Genomic DNA, 25,992 nt, shown 5'->3' with positions numbered 1-25,992 from the left:
TCAAATTTACACGAATCTTCAATTGCTAGCAGTGTGACTCCGAAGTGCTGTACTGGATGTTTGTAGGTTTCCCCCCCCCCAACAAAAAACACAAATTTTGACGAAACATTTTACACCGTCAAAGGCAACCGCGGGTGCATTTGGTTTTATTCTATAATACTGTACCTATTTTTCTATGAAGGTTTGAACTTGTTTGAACAAGAAAGAAAAGTGTGGAAATGTTCATGCCTGTCTGAGAAAAGTGTGTAAAGTGTGTAGTGAGGGGTTTTACAGCCTTAAAACATCTATAATTATTGCAAAAAATTAAGTTGGCTACTTCGTGGATTTCACCTATCGTTGGTTATTTTTAGAATGTAACTCCCGCCATAAACAAGGGACCACTGTAGTCCAAAAAGTAGGTTAATTCTATTTTAATCATCTTTGTTATTAGCTACAGACTTTTCTTTACTAAGTTGTAAACACTGTGAAGCCATATTTCTATCAAGGATGTTTTGGCTGACACTGTCAAAAACCTTTGACAAGTCTAATAATAAACCAAGACTGTAGAGATCTCATGAACAAGCTGCAAATTCTTCTTTGTGTATCTCAGTGTCTTTCTCTATCCTCCCTTCCTGACCGTTCTCCACCCCCACCAACTACAAATCCGTCCAGCATGTTGTCCTCACCAACTCACTCCTCCCTTTCCCATTCTTCTACAATGCTGGAAAGTGCTGACGAGAGGGTAACTCAATAGAGAGGCGAAATCTAAGAGTGTCTCAGGACAGAACAGAGGGTCAGCGCAGGACATGAAGGAACAGAGTCGCATTTTATTTTCCCTTTTTATGCTTGGTAGTCTTTTACATTTAAAATGTTTACATTTTTTGTTGCTATTTTTGTTCTTTAATTAGTAACTATAGTAACAATACTATAAGTCACAGTGTCAGCCGCAGTTGAATATATCATAACATTACTACATTTTGTGCCTGAATTTTACACTGGAAACCATGGCAGACATTACTATTACTAACAGCCAACAGTAAAATCTAACCATAGAGGTGTTCGATTATTAAAACCTGTAATTAGCAAGTCATTATTAAGGCTTAAAATGTGCTGTAATTTCCAGCTTTCTCTTCCACACAAAATTTGCAGAGAATGAATATTTGATGTTGAAAGCCTAATACCTTGGCAGTGTGGTATAATCAACCATGAACTCCCAGGGACGAAATCTCATTTAATGCTCATAATGAAAATCTCTGCAGTAAAAAAACCCCAAAAAAACCCCCTTCGTATCTTTAACTGGCTGCCGTTTTGTTACAACTAAAGTATCTTACTGACTTTTCTTTTCTTTCATAGATGCGCTACAACAAATAAATTTCTCTGTTGGCCTTGACTAACTGGGTGCAAGGTGGCCTACTAAATCACTCAGCAAAAGATAAACGAACCAAAGGGAGAAAAAGGGAGAACAAAAAAGGCACAAAGTTAACAACCTATACAGACGGAGACTGATAAGCACAGATGCAGGGTGTAGGAAGATATGGACAGAGAAATTAGATATAAAAAATAGGAAGATGTTAAGATGAAAGGACAGATAGGGAGAGAAAAAGTTGAGGGGAAAGTTTCTCTTGGATAAAAGATGGAAAGAACAGACTTCTTCAGCATAACTTTGCCTTGGATGAGTTAGAAATCCTAGCAAATCAAAAAAAAATTAAATGCATTTCTTTGGCACAATTCATACAGTGGAATTCATTTGAATGCATTCATAAAATGCAAGAATAAGTTATGAATCCAATATAAAGCATTTTAGGAAGGTGTTGGGACACCTCGTGCTGCCAGCACAGCCATAGTGTTCCTTGGTGTTGATCATTATTTTAAGCAGCTTTTACTTATAAAAACTGAATTTTAGTGTCTGTCTGCTCTTAATCACTCTGAATTACATTAGACAGTGAGTACTGCAAAGCTCTGTATAACAAAGGTATCTTGTACACTGAACTTATACTGTGCTATTTAAAAATCTTGAGCCACCCATCTATCCTTTATATTTTCCTTCCAAAGAGTCAGACTCAGAGTTGCATCTACAGACAACAGAGAACTTAGCAAAAGACAGTTAAAGAAAGTGTATCTTAAGGCAGCGGTCCCCAACCTTTTTTGCGCCACGGACTGTTTTATGTCTGACAATATTTTCACAGACAAAGGATAAATACAACAAAATAAAACCTGACCAGTACCAAAAAAAGAAGATTTATTCATAACACACAGGAAAAGACCCAGGGAAACTGAGTTAACGATAAAAACGATGCAAAATAACGATAAAAACCAGTAAAAACCCTGAAAACTATAAATGTCATGCCCGAGCCTCAACTCTCGTGGCCCGGTACCAAACGACTCACGGACCGGTCCAGGGGTTGGGGACTGCTGTCTTAAGGCTCTCTGTTATTGGTAGCATGTTCCAAAAGTACATAATTTGCTCTCAAATTATGCTCTCTTCTGTTTTTTTCTGAATATACCAAATAGCCAAGAATTGAACAAGTGATGGACAAAGAAGACGTGGCAGTCTTAAAAAACAATCTACAGCAGATAAACACCATCTGAAAGCCATGTCCTTAAGAAAAAGGTAAAAATCCAATCCAGAAATCTGGCTTTTAAGCAGATCCATCTGCGATTCACTGAAACGTAATCAAAAATTGTCTCAATCAAAGAGTCAAGAAGTCGTTCTCAAGAAAGGGAACAGGGAGAAAGAGCTGAGGTATGCCAAACTGAAAATCAGGTCTGATGGACCACTGCATCTGAATTTGACCTTTCTGGTTCAAATCTTTATTAATATGCATATGAAGATGTGAGGTAAGAAGTGAGGTACAACAGAGACCATGTGCAGCTATCTGTAAAACACGGTGGAGGCTCTGTCATGGTTTTGGGTTGAGCGTTGGACATCTTGTCAAAACTGTGTGTAATGATGAACACAGAAAAGTATCAGAGTTGGATCCCCCATGAAATACTGTCTGATTGGTTGTAGCATCATTTATTTGCCTTACATACTGTATTCCCATGTATGTTTCCTTAATTTTCAACAAACAGCTACACCTACTCCCCATTTTCCTAACAAAATATAAAGAAACTGGGCTTCACACAGTGCTACATGTGCAACTCCTTGATGGCATTTTCTAAAAGTAGTTGTAACTACAGCCTCTCATAACATGGCCACGCCAGTGCTATTAGTTATACTGAGTGTGAGAGACAGGACCAAATGTATTGACAGATGCACAAATCAAGACAGAAGATGTGGGTAAGGTCCAAAGAAGACAGATAAAGTGGTATTATTACCAGTCCCGTGTGTGATATAGCAGTGCTGCACAGAAAACAGAAAATGATCACACTCTCAGGCCAACAGTGCTTGCGTCATAGCTTGACACCCCCCCTCCCTCCTCCCCTCTGAAAATAGAGTATAATGAGAGGTGGGCATGTTGGGTGTATGGGGTAAGTGTGTATGTGTTTGGAAGCAGCTATAAAAGTCATATTGTGTCGTCCCCCCCTTCATCTTGCTCATCTTACCTCCATCTCCTGCCCTTCTGTCTTCTCTCTGCTCCAATTCCTCTCCATCACCTTTTGTTTTGCCTTATTTCTCAGCTGCAATCATCCACCCCTTTATTCAGGTAAGACAGAAAATAAATAAACACACACACACAAACATTTACAAGTGCAAGAGGCCACACATAGGACACTGGAAGCTGAAGATTTAACTGCAATTTTTTTCGGGGATTATCTGTGACAAGCAGAGAGACTTCAGCTAAGTGAAATAGTTGTAAATTACCAAGATATGAATGACACATGGGGATAAACTGTTTGTAGCTGCAGGATGTGCATCAGGGGTGTGTTTGTGTAAGCCTGAGGGCGAACGCTCCGCTAGAAACTTGACTAAGAAAATCAATCAGGAGCACCATTGATTCAGGATTTGCGAGGCCTATGACACACAACTTGATAAAGTGAAAAGGTCCAGTCGATAAAACACTGTGGGGGGGCATGAATATTCTTGATACAGTATTAGAGTGCCAAAGAAGAATAACAAGCTATGTAAATATATCTTTTTGAAATCAATTCACAAATTGTTAAATATGGGGATGTTTGGTGGTTTCAGTTTGGTTTTCGCTCCTCTGCAGTAGCTTGTTTTAAATAAAAGGTAATATTAGCAGCAGGTGTTGGTCTCGTGGGTGTTTCCTTGCTCGGGTTTCACCAAGAACAGGTGTCAGTGGCACAGCAGCTGTGTACTTAAGTAACTTTAAGTACAGTAGCTAATGTCTGCTGTAGATGATTTTAGGTGTTGTTGGTATTTTGAAAAGAGGACTTAAATAAGACACGCTTCACTGAACAATACACTTTTCTGTGCCATGACTCAGCCTTTAACTGGCAAATATTTATATGTGCTTTAGGGTATTATGCTGATCTGCTTTTCAAATCATTAACGCCACCAGAAAAAAATAAAAAAGTTAAGTTGCTGGTTAGAACTGTATCTACTTTTCTAAAGAAACACGACTTATTTATAGCACACATGCAGGCAAGAGTGGCTTTCAATCCTCAGTGAAGGTCTGTTATGTTATGATACTAAAATATAACCCCGCATATCCATCACAGCATGCACATCCTTCACTGCAAGTTAAATAAAGTCACCGAGTGTCATTCATAATATGTGAGCAGAAACGTTGTCACTCTGCGCACTGAAATAAGTGGGCACGCCAATTACCCACCCCATAAGGAAACCCAGTAACCTTGGGCTCTGTCGTGTATGTGTACTTTTTTGTATCACCGTTCAGCCTATCAGAATGTTATTCAATATATTATACGTATATATTATATATTATCCTTCATGTTATTTTGAGCATTTTTGTTCTTGTTCTTTTAGAGACATACACATAATATCTGAAATGAAATTACTATGATTATCACAACTACTACAACTATTATTATTTATGAAAAATGTGTGTTTAAACTTTAAAAGATAGCCAGGCCTTCTTCGTTTGTCTCTTTGTGTCGGATTTGAGTGTGAAACAGTTCATACATGTGGTTTAAACACAGATTTATGCGGCTGAGGCCCAGTTTGTCTGCATTACAAGTGACATTACATTTGAGGGCACAGTCATGGAAAAAGAAAGCGCACATGCTCGTGAACACTTGTTGCAAAGTTCATGAACAGTGGGACAAAACCTGTGAATTTTACAATGTCCTGAAAGAACGTCAGTTATGTCATCTGAATGTTTAGTTTTGTGTTTTACAAAATACAAAACACAAAATCTGACAAGATCCAGAACAACAACTAACTGGAACCGTATGACTGCTGATATAGTTAATAAAAACAACTGTAGCACGTTCCCAAAAGCAAAAAATGTTAACCCTGAGATGGCTTCATTTCATCGACGCTTTCTATTTGCATCATCTTATTGACAGGAAAAAAAATCTGCACATCTCCAGACATTTCACAAACCACAAACAGATGCTCACTAATTGGTTTTTGCTGCCAAAAACAGACACATAACAGGTGTGGTGACAGTTGAGAAGCTGATTGGACAGAAAGCAAGAGGATGACAATGAATTTTTACTTTTATCATTCTGTCCTTTGGACAGGAAGGCCTGGGATTTTCCAGGGGTCAGGATAGTGCAATCTGCACAGGGACTACTGACATGACCCCGGTGGGGCTTTGCAAGTCTCTCAGCACACGTATCCTGACTGTGAGACATATACTCTTACATACTCAGGAGCTCACATCTCTTAAAGACACAAAACCCATTCATCAAACATCTATCTTGACAACTCAGCACTTGATCCCAGAGCTCTGAAATGACAGGACTCTGGGATCAGCTCAGGTGTGACACCTACAGGCTAAAGTGATGTACTGCAACTAAGAGCACACTGATCACAAAATAGAACCGAGCAAGCGGATGAGACATGAAACACAACAGGTTACACATTTGTACTGACAACATGCAGCTCTACAGCACACTTTGTGATATTCAGCTATAAAGTCGTGTGTATTTCACAATGACTGGACAGGTTTCTTAGGTTTAATAAAGTTATTTTACAAACGAATGGAATTTTCTTTATATGTTAAAGCAAGGAATCAAAATCATTTCACATTGTGGGCCACATATTGGATCTTAAACTCCCCTTTTAGTCAGTATAAAGAATTTTAACTACATATAAATAAGTGCAATTTCATGATAAGCTGCTGGGCGTAAAATGTAAGAACTAAATGTTTTAAAATTATCGACTGTCATGTAATTATAAGACAGAGTTTGGAGTCACTGGCAGGCCACTTCTGGTCCCCGGGCCTTATGTTGGACACTGCTGGATTAAAGTGTGGAAAACATCTGCATCAACTGAGGGTAACTAGTTGCACTGTGACTCTGTGACACATGACACAGAGAACAGAAGAAATTTCAATTAATAACATACAATTTAATGCCTTATTCTGAATTTAAAAAGGCTCTTTTCACACCATAAATTCCATCGGAGTTTATCATGCAATGACTACTTTAACTGTAAAATATACCATGTACTTTAATTGATGTCAAAGTACTGTTTGACAAACTCAGCTTCGCTGTACGCTGTTTCACACGTTCTATTTGTCAAAATTGTAAAATTGTAGTCAAAGAGAAAAATTGCAGGAAAGTCTCTCCTCAGAAGTGCTTAAATCCCTCCGACAGAGTGATACTTTTAAGATAACGGAGAATCCAGAGCAATTCTGGGTGCTTATTTCAGTGTACAAAGCTTGTCTCTCTCCATGGGCATTTGCCGGACTGTATTTATGTCTCTGTCTTAAATTCTAACGTATGTCCTTCAATTAACCTCTCGCTGTGCCAAGTTCCACAGAGGCCATCTCTCGAATGCCTTAAAGATATTCCTACCAGGCCAGTCAGGGTTGAAATTCTCCTTGGGTTTGTTGGCATGGATCATCTTCTCTTAATTTACTGTTCTGTAAAATGCAACATCTGTCTAACTAAAAATACATTTCCAAACACATGTGCACATAACGAGTTAGATTTTACTTTCAGCTTTCTTATCACATCAGCTCAGCTGCAGAGCTGCTGCTCACTCACCTCTTTGAAATGGAATACCAAACTTTGTGCCTTTCATGTCCTCTCTGTCTCTCTCTCCAGGAAACAAAATGGTTATGACAGATCTGCTAAAACCTGAGGAGATCAAGAAAGCTCTTGATGCCTTCGCAGGTCAGTAACTGTTGTAGAGGCTCTGTGTTATTCTCAGCAGCGCTGCAAAGTGCCAAAAGTTAGCCTTAAATTTTTTTGCTGACCCATAAAAAATCTATTTAAAAAAAATCTGTGCACATGGAGTTGATGTAATAAAATCTTTTATCTTTGCCTTGTCTTTTGTAGCAGAAACATTTGACCCTAAAAAGTTCTTTGAAATGGTGGGAATGAAGGCCATGTCGGCTGAAAACGTCAAGAAGGTCTTTCAGGTTCTGGATGTGGATGGTAGCGGATTTATAGAAGAAGAAGAGCTAAAGTAAGAAACTCAAACAGATGCAAAAACACGCTAAAAGCAGACATGATGAAAGATACAGCTCTGCTATATAACGCTGATGTCACATGCTCCTTAAAGCTGCCCTACAGTGACCCACTTTCTGCATCAACCTGCACTTTTCTCAGGTTTGTACTGAAGGGCTTTTCCAAGGATGGCAGAGATCTGACTGACGCTGAGACTAAAGCATTTCTCACAGCTGCAGACAAAGATGGAGATGGCAAGATTGGCATTGATGGTAAGAGAAAGGTGTCAAAATGTTTTCAGTTTATTCTTCAAAAAGATACAAAGAGGCAATGAGAGTAGGATGAGGACGGGGTGGGAGGAGGCTTAGCAAGTAGGCTTTCTGCACTTCCACAAATGCTGTATGTTGTGTGGGATTTTTCAGATTTTACCAAAATGTTTCTAATACTTGATTCTTATTGTTCACATCTAGTGAAAAACTGAATATGACCGAAGCAAATTTGCAAGTTTGCAAGAAAAGACACACTGAGAAAAAAATGTAATGTCACCTGTGCAAGCTAACACCAACTTTTAAATATCTAATTTGTTTACTGGAATAAACATGTCATAAACTAAATCTGCCAATTAATCTTTGGGGTTTTTTAACATAATCATAAAAACACAATATCTGAAATGTTAGCTATGGTAACACCGTTCAGCGACTTCAAGGGATGACAGGTGGAATGAATGCTTGTGCTGATGTATAAGGAATCCCATAAAATACACCAAAGTGTGGCTGGGCCAGATAGTGAACCTCCTGATGTGTACATTGGCGTGTGAATGTTAAATAGAAAGGAATTGGGCATAAAAAAGTGCAAGAATGAATGGGTGAGTGAGAAATGTTGGATAACTTGCTTTGCAGAAAACTGGAGCAACAGTGTGGCCTGTTGATGTATTAAAGGTGAAAGATTTGTTTCATGATATAGAAGCTTTGGTCCAGAGGAAAAACGCAGTTCAAGGTTCCAGACACCATGAAATACTTGGATCAGTTTCTTGTTGGTGTTTAACTGAATATTCAATTCAATTCAATTCAATTCAATTTTATTTATATAGCGCCAAATCACAACAAAAGTCGCCTCAAGGCGCTTCATAGATACAGAGAAAAACCCAACAATCATATGACCCCCTATGAGCAAGCACTTTGGCGACAGTGGGAAGGAAAAACTCCCTTTTAACAGGAAGAAACCTCCGGCAGAACCAGGCTCAGGGAGGGGCGGGGCCATCTGCTGCGACCGGTTGGGGTGAGAGAAGGAAGACAGGATAAAGATATGCTGTGGAAGAGAGACGGGGATTAATAACAGATATGATTCAATGCAGAGAGGTCTATTAATACATAGTGAGTGAGAAAGGTGACTGGAAAGGAAAAACTCAATGCATCATGGGAATCCCCCGGCAGCCTACGTCTATTGCAGCATAACTAAGGGAGGATTCAGGGTCACCTGGTCCAGCCCTAACTATATGCTTTAGCAAAAAGGAAAGTTTTAAGCCTAATCTTAAAAGTAGAGATAGTGTCTGTCTCCCGAATCCAAACTGGAAGCTGGTTCCACAGAAGAGGGGCCTGAAAACTGAAGGCTCTGCCTCCCATTCTACTTTTAAATACTCTAGGAACAACAAGTAGGCCTGCAGAGCGAGAGCGAAGTGCTCTAATAGGGTGATATGGTACTACAAGGTCATTAAGATAAGATGGGGCCTGATTATTTAAGACCTTGTATGTGAGGAGCAGGATTTTGAATTCAATTCTGGATTTAACAGGAAGCCAATGAAGGGAAGCCAAAACAGGAGAAATATGCTCTCTCTTTCTAGTCCCTGTCAGTACTCTTGCTGCAGCATTTTGGATTAGCTGAAGGCTTTTCAGTGAGTTTTTTGGACATCCTGATAATAATGAATTACAGTAGTCCAGCCTGGAAGTAATAAAAGCATGAACTAGTTTTTCAGCGTCATTCTGAGACAGGATATTTCTAATTTTAGAGATGTTGCGCAAATGGAAGAACGCAGTCTTACATATTTGTTTAATATGTGCGTTGAAGGACATGTCCTGGTCAAAAATGACTCCAAGGTTCCTCACAGTGTTACTGGAGGCCAAGGTAATGCCATCCAGGGTAAGAATCTGGTTAGATACCATATTTCTAAGCTTTTCAGGGCCGAGTACAATAACCTCAGTTTTATCTGAATTAAGAAGCAGAAAGTTAGCGGCCATCCAGGTCTTTATGTCTTTAAGACATTCCTGCAGTTTAACTAAATTGTGTGTGTTATCTGGCTTCATGGACAGATAGAGCTGGGTGTCATCTGCATAGCAGTGAAAATGTACTATGTCTTCTAATGATGCTGCCTAAGGGAAGCATGTATAATGTAAACAGATTTGGTCCTAGCACTGAACCCTGTGGAACTCCATAATTAACCTCAGTGTGTGAAGAGGACTCTCCATTTACATGCACAAATTGGACTCTATTACATAGATATGATACAAACCACTGCAGTGCAGTACCTGTAATACCTACAGCATGTTCTAATCGCTTTAATAGGATATTATGATCAACAGTATCGAATGCTGCACTGAGGTCTAGCAGGACAAGCACAGAGATGAGTCCACTGTCAGAGGCCATAAGAAGATCATTTGTAACCTTCACTAAAGCTTTCTGTGCTGTGATGAGCTCTGAAACCTGACTGAAACTCTTCAAATAAACCATTCCTCTGCAGATGAGCAGTTAGCTGTTTGACAACTACTCTTTCAAGGATTTTTGATATGAAAGGAAGGTTGGAGATTGGCCTATAATTAGCTAAGACTGCTGGGTCTAGAGATGACTTTTTGAGTAAAGGTTTAACTACAGCCAGCTTGAAGGCCTGTGGTACATAGCCGATTATTAGAGATGAGTTGATCATATTTAAGATCGAAGAATTAATTAATGGCAGGACCTCTTTGAGCAGTTTTGTAGGAATGGGGTCTAAAAGACACGTTGATGGTTTGGAGGAAGTAATTATTGAAGTTAACTCAGAAAGATCAACTGGAGAAAAAGAGTCTAACTTAACATCAATGGTACTAAAAGTAGCTGTAGATAATATTACATCTGTGGGATGATTATTGGTCATTTTTTCTCTAATGATAAAAATTTTATTTGTGAAGAAGTTCATGAAGTCATTACTAGTTAAGGTTAATGGGATGGTTGGCTCAAAAGAGCTCTGACTGTTTGTCAGCCTGGCTACAGTGCTGAAGAGAAACCTGGGGTTGTTCTTATTTTCTTCAATCAGTGATGAATAGTAAGATGTTCTGGCTTTGCGGAGGGCTTTCTTATAAGGCCACAAACTATTTCTCCAGGCTAAATGATGATCCTCTAAATTTGTGACACGCCATTTCCTCTCCAGCTTACGAGTCATCTGCTTTAGGCTACGTGTTTGAGAATTATACCACTGAGTCAGGTACTTCTGATTAGAGACCTTAGTTTTCACAGGAGCTACAGTATCCAGAGTCGTACGTAGTGAGGAGGTGAAATTATTAACAAGATAATCGACCTCTGTTGGGGTAGCGTTCAGATAGCTGCTCTGCTCTGTGTTGGTACAGGGCATTGAAGATGATAACAGTGGGTGGATTATATTCTTAAACTTAGTTACAGCGCTTTCAGAAAGACATCTACTTTGATAAAGTCTACTCTCCACTGCTGTGTAATCAATTATTGTAAATGTAAATGTTATCAGGAAATGATCAGACAGGAGAGGGTTTTCAGGAAACACTGTTAAATGTTCAGTTTCTATGCCATATGTTAACACAAGATCTAGAGTGTGATTAAAGTGGTGGGTGGGTTCTTTTACATTTTGAGAGAAGCCAATTGAGTCTAATAACAGATTAAATGCCATGTTGAGGCTGTCATTTTTAGCATCTACATGGATGTTAAAATCACCCACAATAATTATTTTATCTGAGCTCAGAACTAAATTAGATATAAAGTCTGAGAAATCAGACAGAAACTCTGTGTAAGGCCCAGGTGGACGATAGATGATAGCAAATAAGACTGGTTTCTGAGTTTTACAGCTGGGGTGGACAATGTTAAGCATCAGGCTTTCAAATGAATTAAAAGTCTGTCTTGGTCTTTCATTAATTAATAGGCTGGTGTGAAAAATTGCTGCCACACCGCCCCCTCGGCCTGTGCTTCGAGATTTCTGGTAGTTAGAATGACTCGGGGGGGTTGATTCATTTAAACTAACATGATCATCCTGCTGCAACCAGGTTTCTGTAAGGCAGAGTAAATCGATTTGTTGATCAATTATTAAGTCATGTACTAACAGAGACTTGGAGGAGAGAGACCTAATATTTAATAATCCACATTTCACTGTTTTACTCTTTGGTTCAGATGTGGATACTGTATTGTTCTTTCTTTGTAATTGTTTATGTTTAAGTTGTTTATTGCTGGTTTTTAGTTTGTTTTTTGTCTTTTTGGAAGCTGACACAGTCTCTATGGAGATGGGTTTTTGGGGGGGTAGCAGGAGGAGAGAAGCTGCAGAGAGGCGTGTAAGACTGCAACTCTGCTTCCTGGTCCCAACTCTGGATAGTCATATTTTGGGGGGTTTAATAAATTTGTCCATATTTCTAGAAATGAGAGCTGCTCCATCCAAAGTGGGATGGATGCCGTCTCTCCTAACATGACCAGGTTTCCTCCAGAAGGTTTGCCAATTATCTATGAAGCCCACATCGTTTCTGGGACACCACTCAGACAGCCAGCAATTTAAGGAGAACATGCGGCTAAACATGTCACTCCTGGTCTGATTGGGGAGGGGACCAGAGAAAACTACAGAGTCCGACATTGTTTTGGCAAAGTTGCACATCGATTCAATATTGATTTTAGTGACCTCCGATTGGCGTAACCGGGTGTCATTACTGCCGACGTGAATTATGATTTTACTGAATTTACGTTTACCCTTAGCCAGCAGTTTTAAATTTCCTTCAATGTCGCCTGCTCTGGCCCCTGGAAGACAATTGACTATGGTTGCCGGTGTCTCTAATATCATTTCACTCATTTGTGTGCATTTACATTTTTGTTTTTTTTTCTCTTTTTTTCAGAGTTTGAAGCCTTAGTGCATGAGTAGGGGAAAGCTGAACTCCCCTCTTGTTCTTCCTGCTCCTCTTTGTCCCTGCATCCACATTTTGTAACTGCGACCTTCAAACTCTTCCTCCCTTTCCTCGCTCTGGACCCCTCACACGGAGTCAGACCAGGCCTGCTCTCTGCAAAACACTACCAAAAACAGGCCAACAGGGAGTCCACCTGAGGAGGAACATACAGGCATAACAGGCACCAGTTTCACTTTTCATTTTTCTTTTTATATATATAGATAGATATATATATATTTAACCACACATGCTGTATGGATTTCAGAAGCATTCTTAATGATTTCGCGAGGATAGTCTGTGGTCAAAAAAGGTGGTACTAGTGTTGTAGATGGTGTAGATGTTCTCAAGACTCCTTAAATCTTAATTTCCTTCCTGCATTGTGTCTTGACTGGTTTTATTTCTAGATGTTCACATGTCAGTGCACTTTCCTCCCACTCCTCCTCTTTATCCACCTTCATTCACCTCCCTCACCTCAACCACCTCCTCCTTCTCCACCTCCTCCTCCACCCCCTGCCTCTGATCAGATCATGTAGTAAATAAAATCATATAAGGAGAGCTGTGAAGAGAGAAAAGATCTCAGTATGAAATGATAATAAAAAAGAAAACTTGACGTGAGGTGTCTCTTTACTTATTGTTACTCGCAGTGAACACACAACATTGAACTCACACAAATACAACACACTGAACATCGCAAAACAGGTCAATCACTGGGATGGTGGAGAGCTTAAGCTTAACATTTTGGGAAACATGCCTTCTTTCTCAGGTTGCTTGCTCACACACACATGTAAATATTTTGCCAACAGCCAGGTTTCATAGTAAAGAGACTGAAAACGTGGTGCTGACACATGAATAAGATGCTGTAGAAAACAGCGCAGCATCAGTGTTTTCTTCAAATTTCTGGCAACAAGCATACTTCCAAAAATGTTTAAATATTCTGTGAATATTTTTACCAACAGACTTAAACAAATATTAACATACAAACTCAAATTGCTGTACAAAGTTTTGTTAAAATAACCATTTTAGTTTAGTTCAGTCAGGGAGGATGGCTGATTTGGACATTGTAGCAATTTATATTTGGCGTCACATCACTATGGAGCAACAGGATCCTGGTACAGAACAGAGTGAACATTAATAACAAGAGATACAGACAGAAAGAAGGCCATGGGGTGGAGGCGGGTTGCAAAGTGGCTTGCAAGCCTGCAGCAAAACTCTTCTGGTCCTTTGTAGGTTTTAACATAAAATAAGTACAGTTTGTCATGTGTAACAAAACATGACATATTACACCTTTCTATTATTTATGTAACAAAAACTAAACCAAAATACTGAAGCAGTGTCTGAAAACAAAGCACATCACATGATTCCATAGAACCACCTTTAGCAGCAATATCGTGAAGTAATTGTGTGACATAATCAGCCAACATTGCTGTGGAGGAACTTTGATCCACTCTTCTTTGTAACGCTGCCTGAGTTTATTGAGATTTGTGAGCTTTAATTTATGCATAGTTCTCGGAAGGTCCGATCGCAGAATTTTGGGTTGAGGTCTGTGCTTTGACTGAGGAGTTCAAGGTTGACTGTAATGTTTCCAGGTCCTGTGGCTGCAAAACAAGCCCAAAGCATCACTCTGTCACCACTGTGCCGTTGGTAGGAGGGTTTTGTGTCGATATGCTGTTTGGTTTTCTCCAAACCTGCTGCTGTGCATTATGGTCAACCACCTCCACTCGTTGTTCCCAAAGTCTTGAGTCTTGTGCAGATGTAACTTTGCATATCTAAGCTCTGCTGCAATATTTTATTTTTAGAGAGAAGAGGCTTTCTTCTGGCAACCCTTCTATATAAGCCATATCTGTCCAGTCTTTTTCTAATTGTACTGTCAAGAACTTTACAATTTAGCATGCTAACTGAGGCTTGTAGATGTAGCTCTGTGCTTTTTGGTAATTGTGTGAGCTCTGCAAAGTCTGACTTTGGGGTGAATTTCCTGGGGCATCCCCTCCTAAGAGGTTTGTGGCATTGTGTTCTGCTTATATAGTGGTGGTAACACCAGCTGATGATTAGTTAATCAAGTCAATCTGACCAGCAGCGACTAGCTGCTACATACTCTCTTAATTAAAGTACCTGTGTGCTTAATTTTTCACATTTTTCTGTAGCTTTGCTTAATTTTTGTTAAAGAAATTATGACACAGAGTAATATGTCATGTTTTGTAGTTCAACTGGGCTGTATTTAGCTAGTTTTAAAACCTAGAAAAGACCAGATTAGTTTTACTCTGTCCTGATATATAAAACCTTACAATTTACCATAACTGTGGATTGATAAGTTCCTAGTAGGAAGTTTTTACAACTAAAAATTAGTCACTCAAAGGTTAATCAGTGTTCCTTATATAAAATTATGAAAGGGATGTCGATGAGCTAATGTGGGCTGAGACTGCTCAGCTCAGCTTGTCTTTGTGGCCTGTCTGAATTAATGCTATGATCAACTTAATGGTTTTAATATTTGATTAATCGATGTGTATTACAGTATCTTCTTTGGTAAGGGAGATACGCTATCTTAAAACGGTACAAACCTTCTGGCCATTTCACTCAGAGCATTCACATTTCAGACATGTCACATCATTCACTAACAAAAATGTATGTCCTGCCTCCACAACCTGATCTCACAGCATCAGTAACAAACCCTGCATGCACGAGTGCCGATGGATTAATGGATCTGAGGAGCAGATCTGTCATTGGTCGTCGTGGGACGAAGCTTTACCGTGGCGAATGGGTTTGTGCCTCTGAAATGAGAGGATGATGGAAAATGATATACAACACCACATGCACTCAACTGCTTTCTGCCAATACCAATAAACCACTCAGACAGAGGTGGACACACTCTAGGTTTAGACACTAACATCACACCACAGCCTGAGGGTGGTACATTTTGACAGTGTGCAATGAGCACTCTGTGGAGGTCTTTGTTTCAAGTAAACTTTGATCGGGGTTTATTGTTTGCAGTGGGAATTGGGATTCAAAAAGATGTTCCTTGCAGATTCTCAAGTGTAATCTAGTTTTCTGGGAAGACAATTCATAGGATTCATATATATTGGATCATGGTATATTGGCAAAGCAGTGCTGCACTGGCATTTTTTTTTTTCCAGAACAATACATAACAATATCCATAAATGCATACATAACCCATGTCTAATTACCTGGGAAACAGTGGGTTTTCAGGGGGTCCATGTGGTGATAATGCCTACAAAAAATACAAATAAATAAATAAATGAATACAAATCCACACTTAGCACTGAAGTGTTGCATATTTTTCTGTGTTAAAGAGACAATTTTCATTAACGTTAAACATGTAGCACCTGGACGTCAGATGCTGATCCACCCTTTCTGTCAGGTAGGGGAGAGATGGACCGAAAATCTCCTGAACTCCTCCTTGCACTCTGAATTGGTGGAGGGGGAGGCGGTGGGGGAGGAAGTGGATGTTCATTGTAGCTCCTTGCTTGACTCGGCTTCGTCTCCAACGCCTCTTCTCCCTTCTTCTCAGGGAGTGGAGAGATAGGCCTGAAGTCCACGGAGGCTCTACGATTGGGTGTGGCCGGGGGTGGGACGTCTCCGTAACTCTTGCTCTCTGACTGGTCGGCGTAGGTGTCACTGTCATTCAGATTGTTCATACTGTGACTTCTTAGAGAACTGCCACTGTTGGGGCAAAAGGAGCAGAATCTTTTAAGTGATTCATAGTGGGACAAATATCTGGAATATTTTACTAAAGGATAACAAAATAATAACATCTTCTCCCACAGCAGCAACCTAAATATTCACATATCATACAGATTAGATCCTGTGGTTTGCCTCAATATCTTTTTTTCTTGGTGTCCAGTGTCATGCCAGAGAAAGAACATTTTGGCATACAGATTTGAGATTAGTATCTGTCCCCTACCTTGTTGCTAAATTATTGGAGAAATCCTCAATAGGGGCCACGTACGCAGCAGGGAACCAGCCCTGACTGGAGGAGATAAGACAGAAAATTAAACATCATGTGTCTTCCTGTCTTTACATACAGCAAAAAACTAATTCCAGCAACAGACTCTGTAATTCTCAGTCTTGTGTTTTTTTCAGCGCTCGTGTAGTCTGTCAACCAAACACAAGAGCAATCCTTTAAATCACAGGTTCTCAACCTTTTCCCACATAATAATCTTTTCCCTCATAATCCTAACACTGATGGTTAGATGGTTCGGGCTTAGCATCGCACGACGATGCGAACTAACCCAAAGCTGATAATCTGAGGAACCCTGAGGGAGATTTCATGAGAGACGGATGTGATGTGCCACAATCACATCAGAGTTTCTGTTTGTTTTACTGGTTTCTGGTCTTTTGAGTTACTATTTTTTAGTTTTACAGTAATAATTGTATTTTTTTTTTTTCAAATAGTATCATGAGCAAAACAAATTTGTGACTTGATCTAGGAGCTCAAAGTGCTAAAAGGTTGACATCTTTACCCCTTTATTGGACAAACTCTGTGAGAGACTTTTTTTTTTATAAGGCCGTCAATTTTAAGATTGGGTGCAGATGATAACTGAACACTGTAAAGAAGGAGCATTTCAAAAACGGTGCATGCACGTAAATGTTTATTTCCCACCGCAGGCTGTTGTCAGTGCGCCCATACAGCCACCCGTTACGTGGCTCCTGGACCAGGACGATGACAGTCTCGCCCCTGTTGAAAGGCAGGAGCTTTGGGTTGGATGAGGAGGGATGAGAAACCAGCGCTCTCATGACTCTCCCTCCTCCCAGGCCTAAAGATTCCCCCACTGAACTGGAGCGAGAGCGGCTGGGGAGGGGAGACGGTGCTGGAGGGAGAGGAAAGATGAAGGAGAAACAGAGAGGAAAAAGATTAAAAGAATATTAATAGGAATATTTTAGGCATGCATGAATGAATGCATATAAACATGCAAAAATTAATACTTCTAATCTTCTTTGGCTTCAAATGTTATCAAATAATTACATATTAATATACAGCTCTTATAATTAGAACAGCACACCTCCCACCTCTAGAAGGGACTCTGCCCAGTGCCTGCTGCTCCCGCCTGGCCCAGGACATATCCTCATCTCTGGCTACCGTCTGCAGCAGGGAGCTCACTGAACCTCGCAGCTGAGCAGACACAGAATACAGATCCCACTGATCGGATTTTTTTATTTGAAGTCTGGCATAGCAAGGTTTGCTTTCAGCAGGAATATTACGATTATAAATAAACAAGCTGGTGCTGGTGCTCGATTTAGTGTCAAGATTTCTAAAGAACCACAGAGACTAATGCTGGAAAAACTAAACACCATGTTGTACAAATAAACCAGGCAAATATGTGCTTACACTCGCCGTGAAGCACTTCAGCTGTAGATGATGGATTAAGCAACCTTTACAGCACAAATAGTACATTATTAGCAGTGAACAGACACATGAGAATACAAATACAGCTGCTGAACTAGACTGGGGATGCTATTAAACATAACAGATGCCACTTATTAAGTGAATTTAAAATAAATTATTTTAAATAGACTTTGGTTTATTTATTGAACTATAAGAAAAATAAGACGGTGAGACTTGACTTGGTTTCTGTTCCTATGTTTCCACAAATTCGAACGCAGCAGAGTGTGCAGTATTTCGCTGAGAAACCACAGCCACTGTACCTTGTTTTATAGTGCATGGCGTACTCATGTGTAATGTTCCTACTGGTTAAAAAAAATGAGTAAACCTGATAAAGTGCTGGTACCTGTGCCTCTTGGTCTGAATGGGTGGGTGTTCGAGATCTGGAGACTCTGGTGTCGTTCACTTTCTCCTTCCATCCGTCTGCCTTCTGCTGGAGAGATGCACCAGTCTGAAAACGGATTAGAGGTGAGCGCCTCATTCCATCTCAGTTTGATCATTCAGCAACATGACTAAGACATATTGCTTCAGTAAATAAGACACATGACACTGAGAATTGAGTTTCATCAGATGAACAAGATATTGGCAAGGTCCCACATGACTGGGATAAAAAGGCTGGGCAGTTCAGTGTCTTGGTGGCAAAAGCACTCCAAGCTCATGGCTGCAGTCGGCCTTCCCTTCACAACATGATGGATTGCAGCTGATGTAGCTGATACACAGAGTACTAAGCTCCATCTACTACCATGAAGTGGGAAATGCAGCTTATCAGTCAGGACATAATTATATATTCATAATGTTACGAAAACTAGTTATTATTCAGTGTATTGGCTATATTGAAGGCTGCAAAAGTTTTCTTTCAAAGGAAACTTGTATTACATAATAATACATTCATCAGTAAAAATTATGAAAAAAGTATGTAATGTGGAATAGTTAGCCTTTCAGCAGGTTACAAGGTTACTGGTGACTAAACTGACCCATCATCATGTCACCTAAAAATAAAAGATTTAAGGCCTTTACATACTGAACACGTAATATTTGTGAAAATATTTCATATGTTAAACATTTTTTTTGGGACCCACCTATTAATGGAGCTTTTCACACCGACAGCGTAATCTCCCAGGACAGATTTACAACATTTATTTTTCCTGCTTAAACTCGATTTTTCTGATTTCATTGCATTTGAATCAACAGATCTGACCAGTTATACCATTACATTTAGCAACAAGTGCACTTGTAGCTCAAAGAGCGCACTAGTACTGAATAAATTATGACAAAAGTAAAATAATACCATTTTACCTCAATCTCACACAGATCCTACTGTGTAGGATGGCCAGTGTGTATGAATACCTTGTTAATTAGGAACAGCAGTGACTGAGTGAGGCCACAGTGTTTCTCTGCCAAGAAGCGATACCTCCTCTCCTCCTCCTTTAAGATCTCCTGATGGCTCTGCCGCAGGTACAGCATGTATTCACTGTTCTCCTAAACCGCACGCACAGGGAACAAAGAAAATGAGGGCATGCACCTACAATGATACACTCACAAGGTCTATTACTGGACTGTGTGTGTGTGTGTGTGTGTGTGTGTGTGTGTGTGTGTGTTTGTGTGTGCATTAATATGAATGTGCATAATGTCAACACATAATATTTTTCTATGTATGTTTGTGTAACTACCAGAGAGTCTCTGTAGGTTCCCCGTCTGAGCTGCTTCTCTAAAGCCTCTGCTTGGTTTCTTACTTCCAGCTCGTACACTCTGCGACTGCCCTGCGGCACAAAGAAAGTTTATTTGCAAACTATACTAAAATTGTAAGAGGCTTAGCAGGTCATGTTTATCCTAGTGCTGGTCAACCGCTCTCCATCTTTGTCCTCTCACCTGCTTGTGCTGCTGGCAATGCAGCACCCCTCTGTTTCTTATTCTAATTAAGTCCAAAGATGAAATTGCTGACAAAAGAACCAGAAGCTCCATTTTCACTCAAAGAATTACGTGGAGTGATTTTTAAAGATAAGATAAGAGAACCTTATTAGTCCCACACATAGGAAATTTGTTAAAAATAAATATTGAGAAGAATATGGCCTGTTCCTGTCACAGATTACAGGGTGTGTTTAAAACTTTATTCATTTGTGTTTTTAACCCGTTTCAACTTTAAGACAGTTTTAGGGTAACTACTAATTATTGATGATTTCAAGCTGATCTGACTTGAAACAAAGCTTGGAAGCTTAAAATGTACTTTGTTAATTAAAAAATAAAAAATAAATGAATGATTGCAATAGTATTTTGATACTATTACAGTCGCACTGTAGGATTGTTAAAGTTTGGTTTATTTACCATAAACCAAAAAACCTAAAATAGTCCAGTAAGTTTTCTTAATTTCACAGGCAGAAAAACGTAAGCTTTTCTAATGCATTACACTCACATCAATATACTCCTCGTCCAACTTGATATTCTTCTCCATTGCTTGCAACACTTCTATCTGGAACCATCGAAACTGCAGCAGAAAGAAAGAAATCAACTGGAACAGTGATGAACCATCTGTCCTCTTGTTTAAACACAGGCTTTAATTATCAGGTTCATTGTGCTGTTTGACTAAATCTAAATGCAAATGTGCTCCTTCCTCAGGCCAACTTTGTAATCAGAGGCCATGCTTTGATTATTCCCACCACAATTAGGCACAGGGGTTTTAGTGTCAAAAGAAAAATAACATACAGGGACAAACTAGTGTCCTCAAGGCTTTATGTAGCTAACTTCGATGAAGCAGTTTGTAAGAAGTGAAATCTGCTTTTACCAGCATCCTATAAATGCTGAACTCACAAATTCAAAGATCTGGGGACAAACTGGGGAAGTTACATTGAAGTAAAATACTAATTGTAGCTGTTTTTACTCATCATTTGACAAATAATGTATAGCGGTTATTATTCTGTCAAATATAGCTTAATACCCACCAAGCATTATTTCAGGCATTTTCAGTTTTGTAAAAACTTTCAAACAAACAAAATTAAATTCACAGAAGTAGAACTGTGTTATGTAGTATTTTAAAGACTGCAGGGATCAGCATTTACTGAGGAAATGTACCAACCACTCCCTCCATCTCTGCAGTGAGCCTCCTCTGTGTTTCTGAAATCTGGATCAGGACATCCCCTGTTCAAAGAAAAAAAAACAATTCTGTACGGAAAAATATTTGAAGAAAGCGAAATCTTATTGGGAATGTCAGTAATTTGATCTAAAACTTTAACACAGTGTAAAACCACTTGAGCCATGAACGAGTCCAGCTGCTACGATGGTGGAAAGTTAGCCAAGCCTATATACTGTGGGCGCCTCAGGCCTTGTCTATTGTCATGGATTGCGGTTGAGCTAATAAACTGAGTGGAGCTGAAAGACTGCCCTCATCTATAATTCAGTGGCTGCCACTCAATAGGGCTCCTGGTCACGCTGTGGTTCCCTGACCTTCACAGTTAGCCAACCTACCAAAACCACATGTATGCTAGCCAACACTGTCTTAATAGTAGCATAAAGCTAATTACCACTGAAGAATGATAACACACATCTCCAATGACAAAGGGAAAGCTTCCATAAAATATAGTGCACACACACTAGCAAACAAAAATCTGTAAATACACACACACAGGTATATGTATATGTATGAAAAGAAGGAGAGCACAACTGAAATTTACTTTGTGTGGTTTAAAATCTAGACTGTGTTTGTGCAAGTGCAGTGTCTCGGTAGAGCACTCTTGATAACGATGCTTCTCTAATGAAAGCAATAAATCAAGGGTGAAACCTGTTTAGTAATGAGTCACAAATACACACACTCGTACCAAGAGAGCGAGATGAAAGTGTGTGAAGTGCCTGGTCGCCCATCTTAGCCACAGCGCTGAAATAGGCCTCACTGCAAACGCCTAAGGCTGCAACATACAGACATCGAGAGACAAATGTAGCTTTTCACATTTAGACAAATCAAACTGACAAATCTATAAACTCTACAGTAACATCACAACCACTTAAACTGCTTCTTATTGTGTCGAACAGTTCTGCTTTTATTCATTACTTTTAAAAGACTGGCAGTGTTATTTGATATGTGATTCTGGTCTAAGAATAGCCTCGTGCCACTTGGTATAGTTTTACGGCACAGCCCCACTGCCCTGTGGCTGATAGCCTGAATTGTTTTATCAGGCACAGAGATGCATGAATGATGCATGCTGCTTGCACTATTAACAATGTGACACACGTGATTAAGATTGGAAAAATGTACAATGGAAAAGTCGGACAACTCAGACAAGCAAATAAAAGGTGATGCACACACAAAAAATCTCTCATCTCTGGAGAAAAAAAGGTTTAAATTCTGCTTAATGTCAGCAATCAAATTGAGATTATTTTTATCAAATCATATTTTCATATTCACATGTACAAATCTCTTTATTTCCTTTCCTAACCAAATAACTTCTACAAATGAGTAGGTCTTTGATAGACATTTACAATCCTGTGACATTTTTTGGATTTTAATTGCAGCTTATGGCCTCCTTCTTAGGGTCTCCATGGGCAGACTTTACTTCAATCATCTCTGTACAATCCTGATCCAACATCTACACTAGTGCTAACAACAAAATCCACATTCTCCACAGTGTAACTGCTCCTTTCAGTCATTCACAACCTCGCTCACCTTGAAAGGCCTTGATGTAGCTGTTTCCAAGAGCAACGAGCTTCTGAAGGCCTGGGTTGAAGTGCTCCATCAAGTTCTGCAGAAACACACGAAATACAAACTGAGCAACACACCAGGTGAACTCAGCAGTGACTTGAAGCGTAACGCTAAAATGTATTTTTATACTCACCTCCAAGTGTGCCCCGGCCTAGTTTAAATATACAAAATCCTTCTTTAAATAATGAATACTATACCAGTCCCCAGGTTTCAACACAATGAACAAAAACAAAAGAAACATGATGTAAACTCACCGAATAGACAGATAAAGTTGATTTGTGCAGCTGATCACTACTGACTCCAGACATATTGATCGATTTCAGGTTTAACGATAAAATGAGAAAAAGCTGGTCAGAAAAAAACTAAACTTCTGTAAAAAGTCCGTATTCCCAGAAATTTACTCAGGCCTCTCTCTCTCTGTCCCGTGTATATCAGCGTCTTAAGGCGGTGAAAGTCACCTTCACCTATCCTCCCACTGCTTCTGCTGTTTTCCCAAAGACCAATAACACCTATCTGACAGTTCCCTCTCCTTTTTTTCAGTCATTCGTTAATGAGCTCTTTTACCCTTATGTCATCAGCAGTTTTTCTGGAAAGAGCAAGTGAGCAAGGGTAAGAGAAGAGGTAAGGGAGTAGCTGACATCGATACGGCTGAGCAAGGTAAATTATTGATTGGAGCCCTGAAAGGAAAGGAGAAGGAGGACAGCCAGCTGCCTAACCATCTGTGACGTATCCTCACACCTGAGGGAAAATCCTGCCACAGTTTGTTTGACTGACGAGAAACAAACGTCCATGTTAAAAAGGTACAAATTACTTAAATATAGTTAGCTCACAAAATGAAGTCAAAGTTTTAATGCAAACATTTTTTGTGCTATGGGGACATTTATGTGTGGAAGTAGAAGAGTAGAAGAGAGTGAGCAGCAACGAACTGTTCCAGCTTCTGAAATCAGGCAGAAGGTTTCGCACCTGTAAAGCTGTAAATTTCCGGATTGTTTTATCTTATTTTATTTCTTTTTATATAATGTACATAACTCACCCACTTGCTGCATATAATGTCCTCCTTGTATATACTCATTCACTGTATATAAAGTTCTGTCTGTCTGTCTCTTTTTTTTCTTTGCACAGTCGAGGAGCGTATCAGGTCACATTTCACTGCGTGTTATACCTGTATAACCATGCACGTGACAAATAAAGAATCTTGAATCTTGAGAGAGAAAAAAGTATTCCACTTTAGACTTTGTTTTAAGTTTCTTCTCTTCTTTCCAATTATTCTGTCCTGTTTTCTGTTTTCTGTTTGCTGTTTACGTCTGCTATGTTTTCCGGTTGCTCCCCTCTACTCTTCACAGCCCCACGTGACTTTTTACTTCATGAAATGACCTTTACATTCTTCTCTTGTTTATTTTGTCTGCATTTGGATGCAATCTGATAAGCTGAACCTACTTTAAGTTCTTCTGTTTTGACTTTGTCTGCTGAATTCCAGGAAACGTGTTAGTTCCCTTTCAAAAAACTAAACTAAATCATCACTGAATCTTTGGCCAGTGCATGTGAGTTCTTTATATAAAGCTTGAACAGTTTCAAATGGAATTATTAGCAATCATTTTATTAACACAAACCAAGGATCCTTCAAGTTAAGAACCAGAAAAACAGAAAAAACATTAAATGTAGACGAAAACTTGAATTAAAGCTCAGATTCACTCAGAGTCACTGTTTGGTGTACTTAATGCTATAGCTGCACTAAACCAAATACACAAGTCTTTTCATTAGGTGTTTTGTACCAAAAGTGTTGAAAACACACATACAAAAAGAGCCAGTACCAGGCAGGCCCACAGAGCAGAAGGACACATAATATTGCAGGGAACTGACTAGCTAGCCCCCGAAAAATGTTATCCTATTTATGACAATACTACTGCATTACATTGTGTTAATGATTTATCATCATGTGTCTGACAGTTACTAATCAAAGTGAGTTTTAAAATTATATAGCTCCTATAAATGATATTTTATAACTCTGAACTCCTGCATCATGTTGCAGAAGTATGAAATAAACAGATATAATGTGACAGGTAAGTGAGACTGCTCTAACCAGAGGGAGTGGCCACGTCTTTCAGAGAGGCCGTGTCCTCATAGAAGACGTCTTCACCATTGTCATTTCTTTTCTGCTCCTTTTGACAGCGACTTACAGTTCCTAGGACAGTTTTCAAACGTCGATCTAAAGCCGTAAGGTGAGGCTCTGCCAGAAGTGGGGCCACCTTGTGAAGGGGATCACGAGAAAGTGACGCTCTCATAACATCGCTTAATCGATACTGAGGCAAAGTCAGGAGACGCAGGCGTAGCCAAGTGGAGCGACGGATTCTGGAGAGACAGCAAAGTTTTTAAAAAAGAAGATAAATGGAAAAAGGAAGTTACTTTGGGATGTTTCAAAATTGCCAAATGACTGGGTAAGAGAATAGGATGAAGAAAGAGAAAAAGGAACAGCATCTGATGGTTAAGGTGCAGTGTGATTGTTCTCTCACACTTTCTGAACTAAGCCAAGGAACTTTGTTCTGTCTCCCTCCATTCAACCCCAACCATCCACGAGAGCTGGCTGCCCATCCCTGAGCCTGGTTCTGCTGGAGGTTTCTTCCTGTTAAAATGGAGTTTTTCCGCCCTACTGTTGCCAATGCTTGCTCATAAGGGGTCGTCTTGATTGTAAATCTATTACTGTAGAGTCTTTATCCTTACAATATAAAGCACCATGAGATGAATGCTGGTGTGATTTGGTGCTATATAGATAAAACTGAACTGAATATTTACCTGATGTGTAAGTAATTCACTACATGTATGTGATAGTCTGGCTTGTACCTGCAGCACTGTTTTAAGGGAGTTAAGATCGAAGGCTCATCTTTGGAGTGACGCCCAAATCTGCAAAAGAGGACAGATCCAGAGTCAGCTATGTCAAAGTTACAGTCTAACCAGCACCTCTGCCCAGTATATGAGCAACACATACAGAACAGAAATACTCACGCCCTCCCATTGTCAAGGTGTAGCAGAAAAGTATTATTGCCAAATTTCTCAAATGTTTCATAGTGGTGCCTGTCCATGTTACCTAAAGAGAGAAAGTAAAAGAAAGGATTTGCTTAGTAATCTGTAACCAAACCTGAAACATTTTACACGTTGCATAAATATAAATATTCTGGCATAAACATATTTATGCTTACGGCTACTGTGTGTACTTTTGTGCGTCTGCCATCTACAGATGGAGTCACATTTTATTCAGAAAAGTACTTTCAACTATTTTAGGGAATGTCATCCAAAAGAAGAGAAGACAGTGT

General features: G+C 39.5%; 3 protein-coding genes across 5 annotated transcripts in view; 1 reads left to right on the top strand and 2 right to left on the bottom strand.

The window, feature by feature from the left end:
- The window catches only part of LOC146385993 (parvalbumin-7-like), a 49,253-nt gene extending 36,041 nt beyond the window's left edge, over positions 1-13,212 (top strand). The window contains exons 1-5 of one of the 2 annotated variants that reach the window (XM_084932000.1): positions 3,503-3,626; positions 7,123-7,191; positions 7,357-7,486; positions 7,630-7,739; positions 12,555-13,212. In XM_084932000.1, the coding sequence (XP_084788126.1) occupies positions 7,131-7,191; positions 7,357-7,486; positions 7,630-7,739; positions 12,555-12,580 (327 nt within the window). In that variant the 5' untranslated portion in view covers positions 3,503-3,626; positions 7,123-7,130 and the 3' untranslated portion in view covers positions 12,581-13,212. Of the gene's footprint in view, positions 1-3,502; positions 3,627-7,122; positions 7,192-7,356; positions 7,487-7,629; positions 7,740-12,554 lie in introns of those variants that run through there. The other variant, XM_084932001.1, reaches the window with a different exon arrangement.
- On the bottom strand, positions 12,995-22,993 carry baiap2l2b (BAR/IMD domain containing adaptor protein 2 like 2b). Of its 2 annotated transcripts, XM_084931999.1 has the most exons (14): positions 22,939-22,993; positions 22,649-22,724; positions 21,807-21,893; positions 21,068-21,129; positions 20,408-20,479; positions 19,668-19,757; positions 19,345-19,476; positions 18,344-18,448; positions 17,625-17,727; positions 17,218-17,425; positions 16,519-16,584; positions 15,941-16,277; positions 15,782-15,825; positions 12,995-15,367 (listed from the first exon to the last, which is right to left on the bottom strand). In XM_084931999.1, the coding sequence occupies exons 1-14, from the start codon at positions 22,990-22,992 to the stop codon at positions 15,292-15,294; spliced, it is 1,512 nt and encodes a 503-aa protein (XP_084788125.1). In that variant the 5' UTR covers position 22,993; the 3' UTR covers positions 12,995-15,291. The 2 variants fall into 2 exon arrangements, with proteins under 2 accessions (XP_084788125.1, XP_084788124.1); XM_084931998.1 differs by lacking the exon at positions 22,939-22,993 and having other exon boundaries at positions 22,649-22,874.
- Positions 22,994-24,756: 1,763 nt separating this feature from the next.
- The window catches only part of fam20cl (family with sequence similarity 20 member C, like), a 34,564-nt gene continuing 33,328 nt past the window's right edge, over positions 24,757-25,992 (bottom strand). The window contains exons 9-11 of the mRNA XM_084931997.1: positions 25,685-25,766; positions 25,523-25,582; positions 24,757-25,033 (exon numbers count right to left, since the gene is read on the bottom strand). Coding sequence (XP_084788123.1) covers positions 24,760-25,033; positions 25,523-25,582; positions 25,685-25,766 — 416 coding nt within the window. The 3' untranslated portion in view covers positions 24,757-24,759. The remainder of the gene's footprint in view (positions 25,034-25,522; positions 25,583-25,684; positions 25,767-25,992) is intronic.

Source organism: Perissodus microlepis, chromosome 6 (genome assembly GCF_051167445.1).
Source record: "Perissodus microlepis isolate ML-2025 ecotype Zambia chromosome 6, ASM5116744v1, whole genome shotgun sequence".
NCBI lineage: Eukaryota > Metazoa > Chordata > Actinopteri > Cichliformes > Cichlidae > Perissodus > Perissodus microlepis.
The sequence above is the reverse complement of the archived record's forward strand: the minus strand, read 5'-3'. Positions and strand labels throughout refer to the sequence as shown.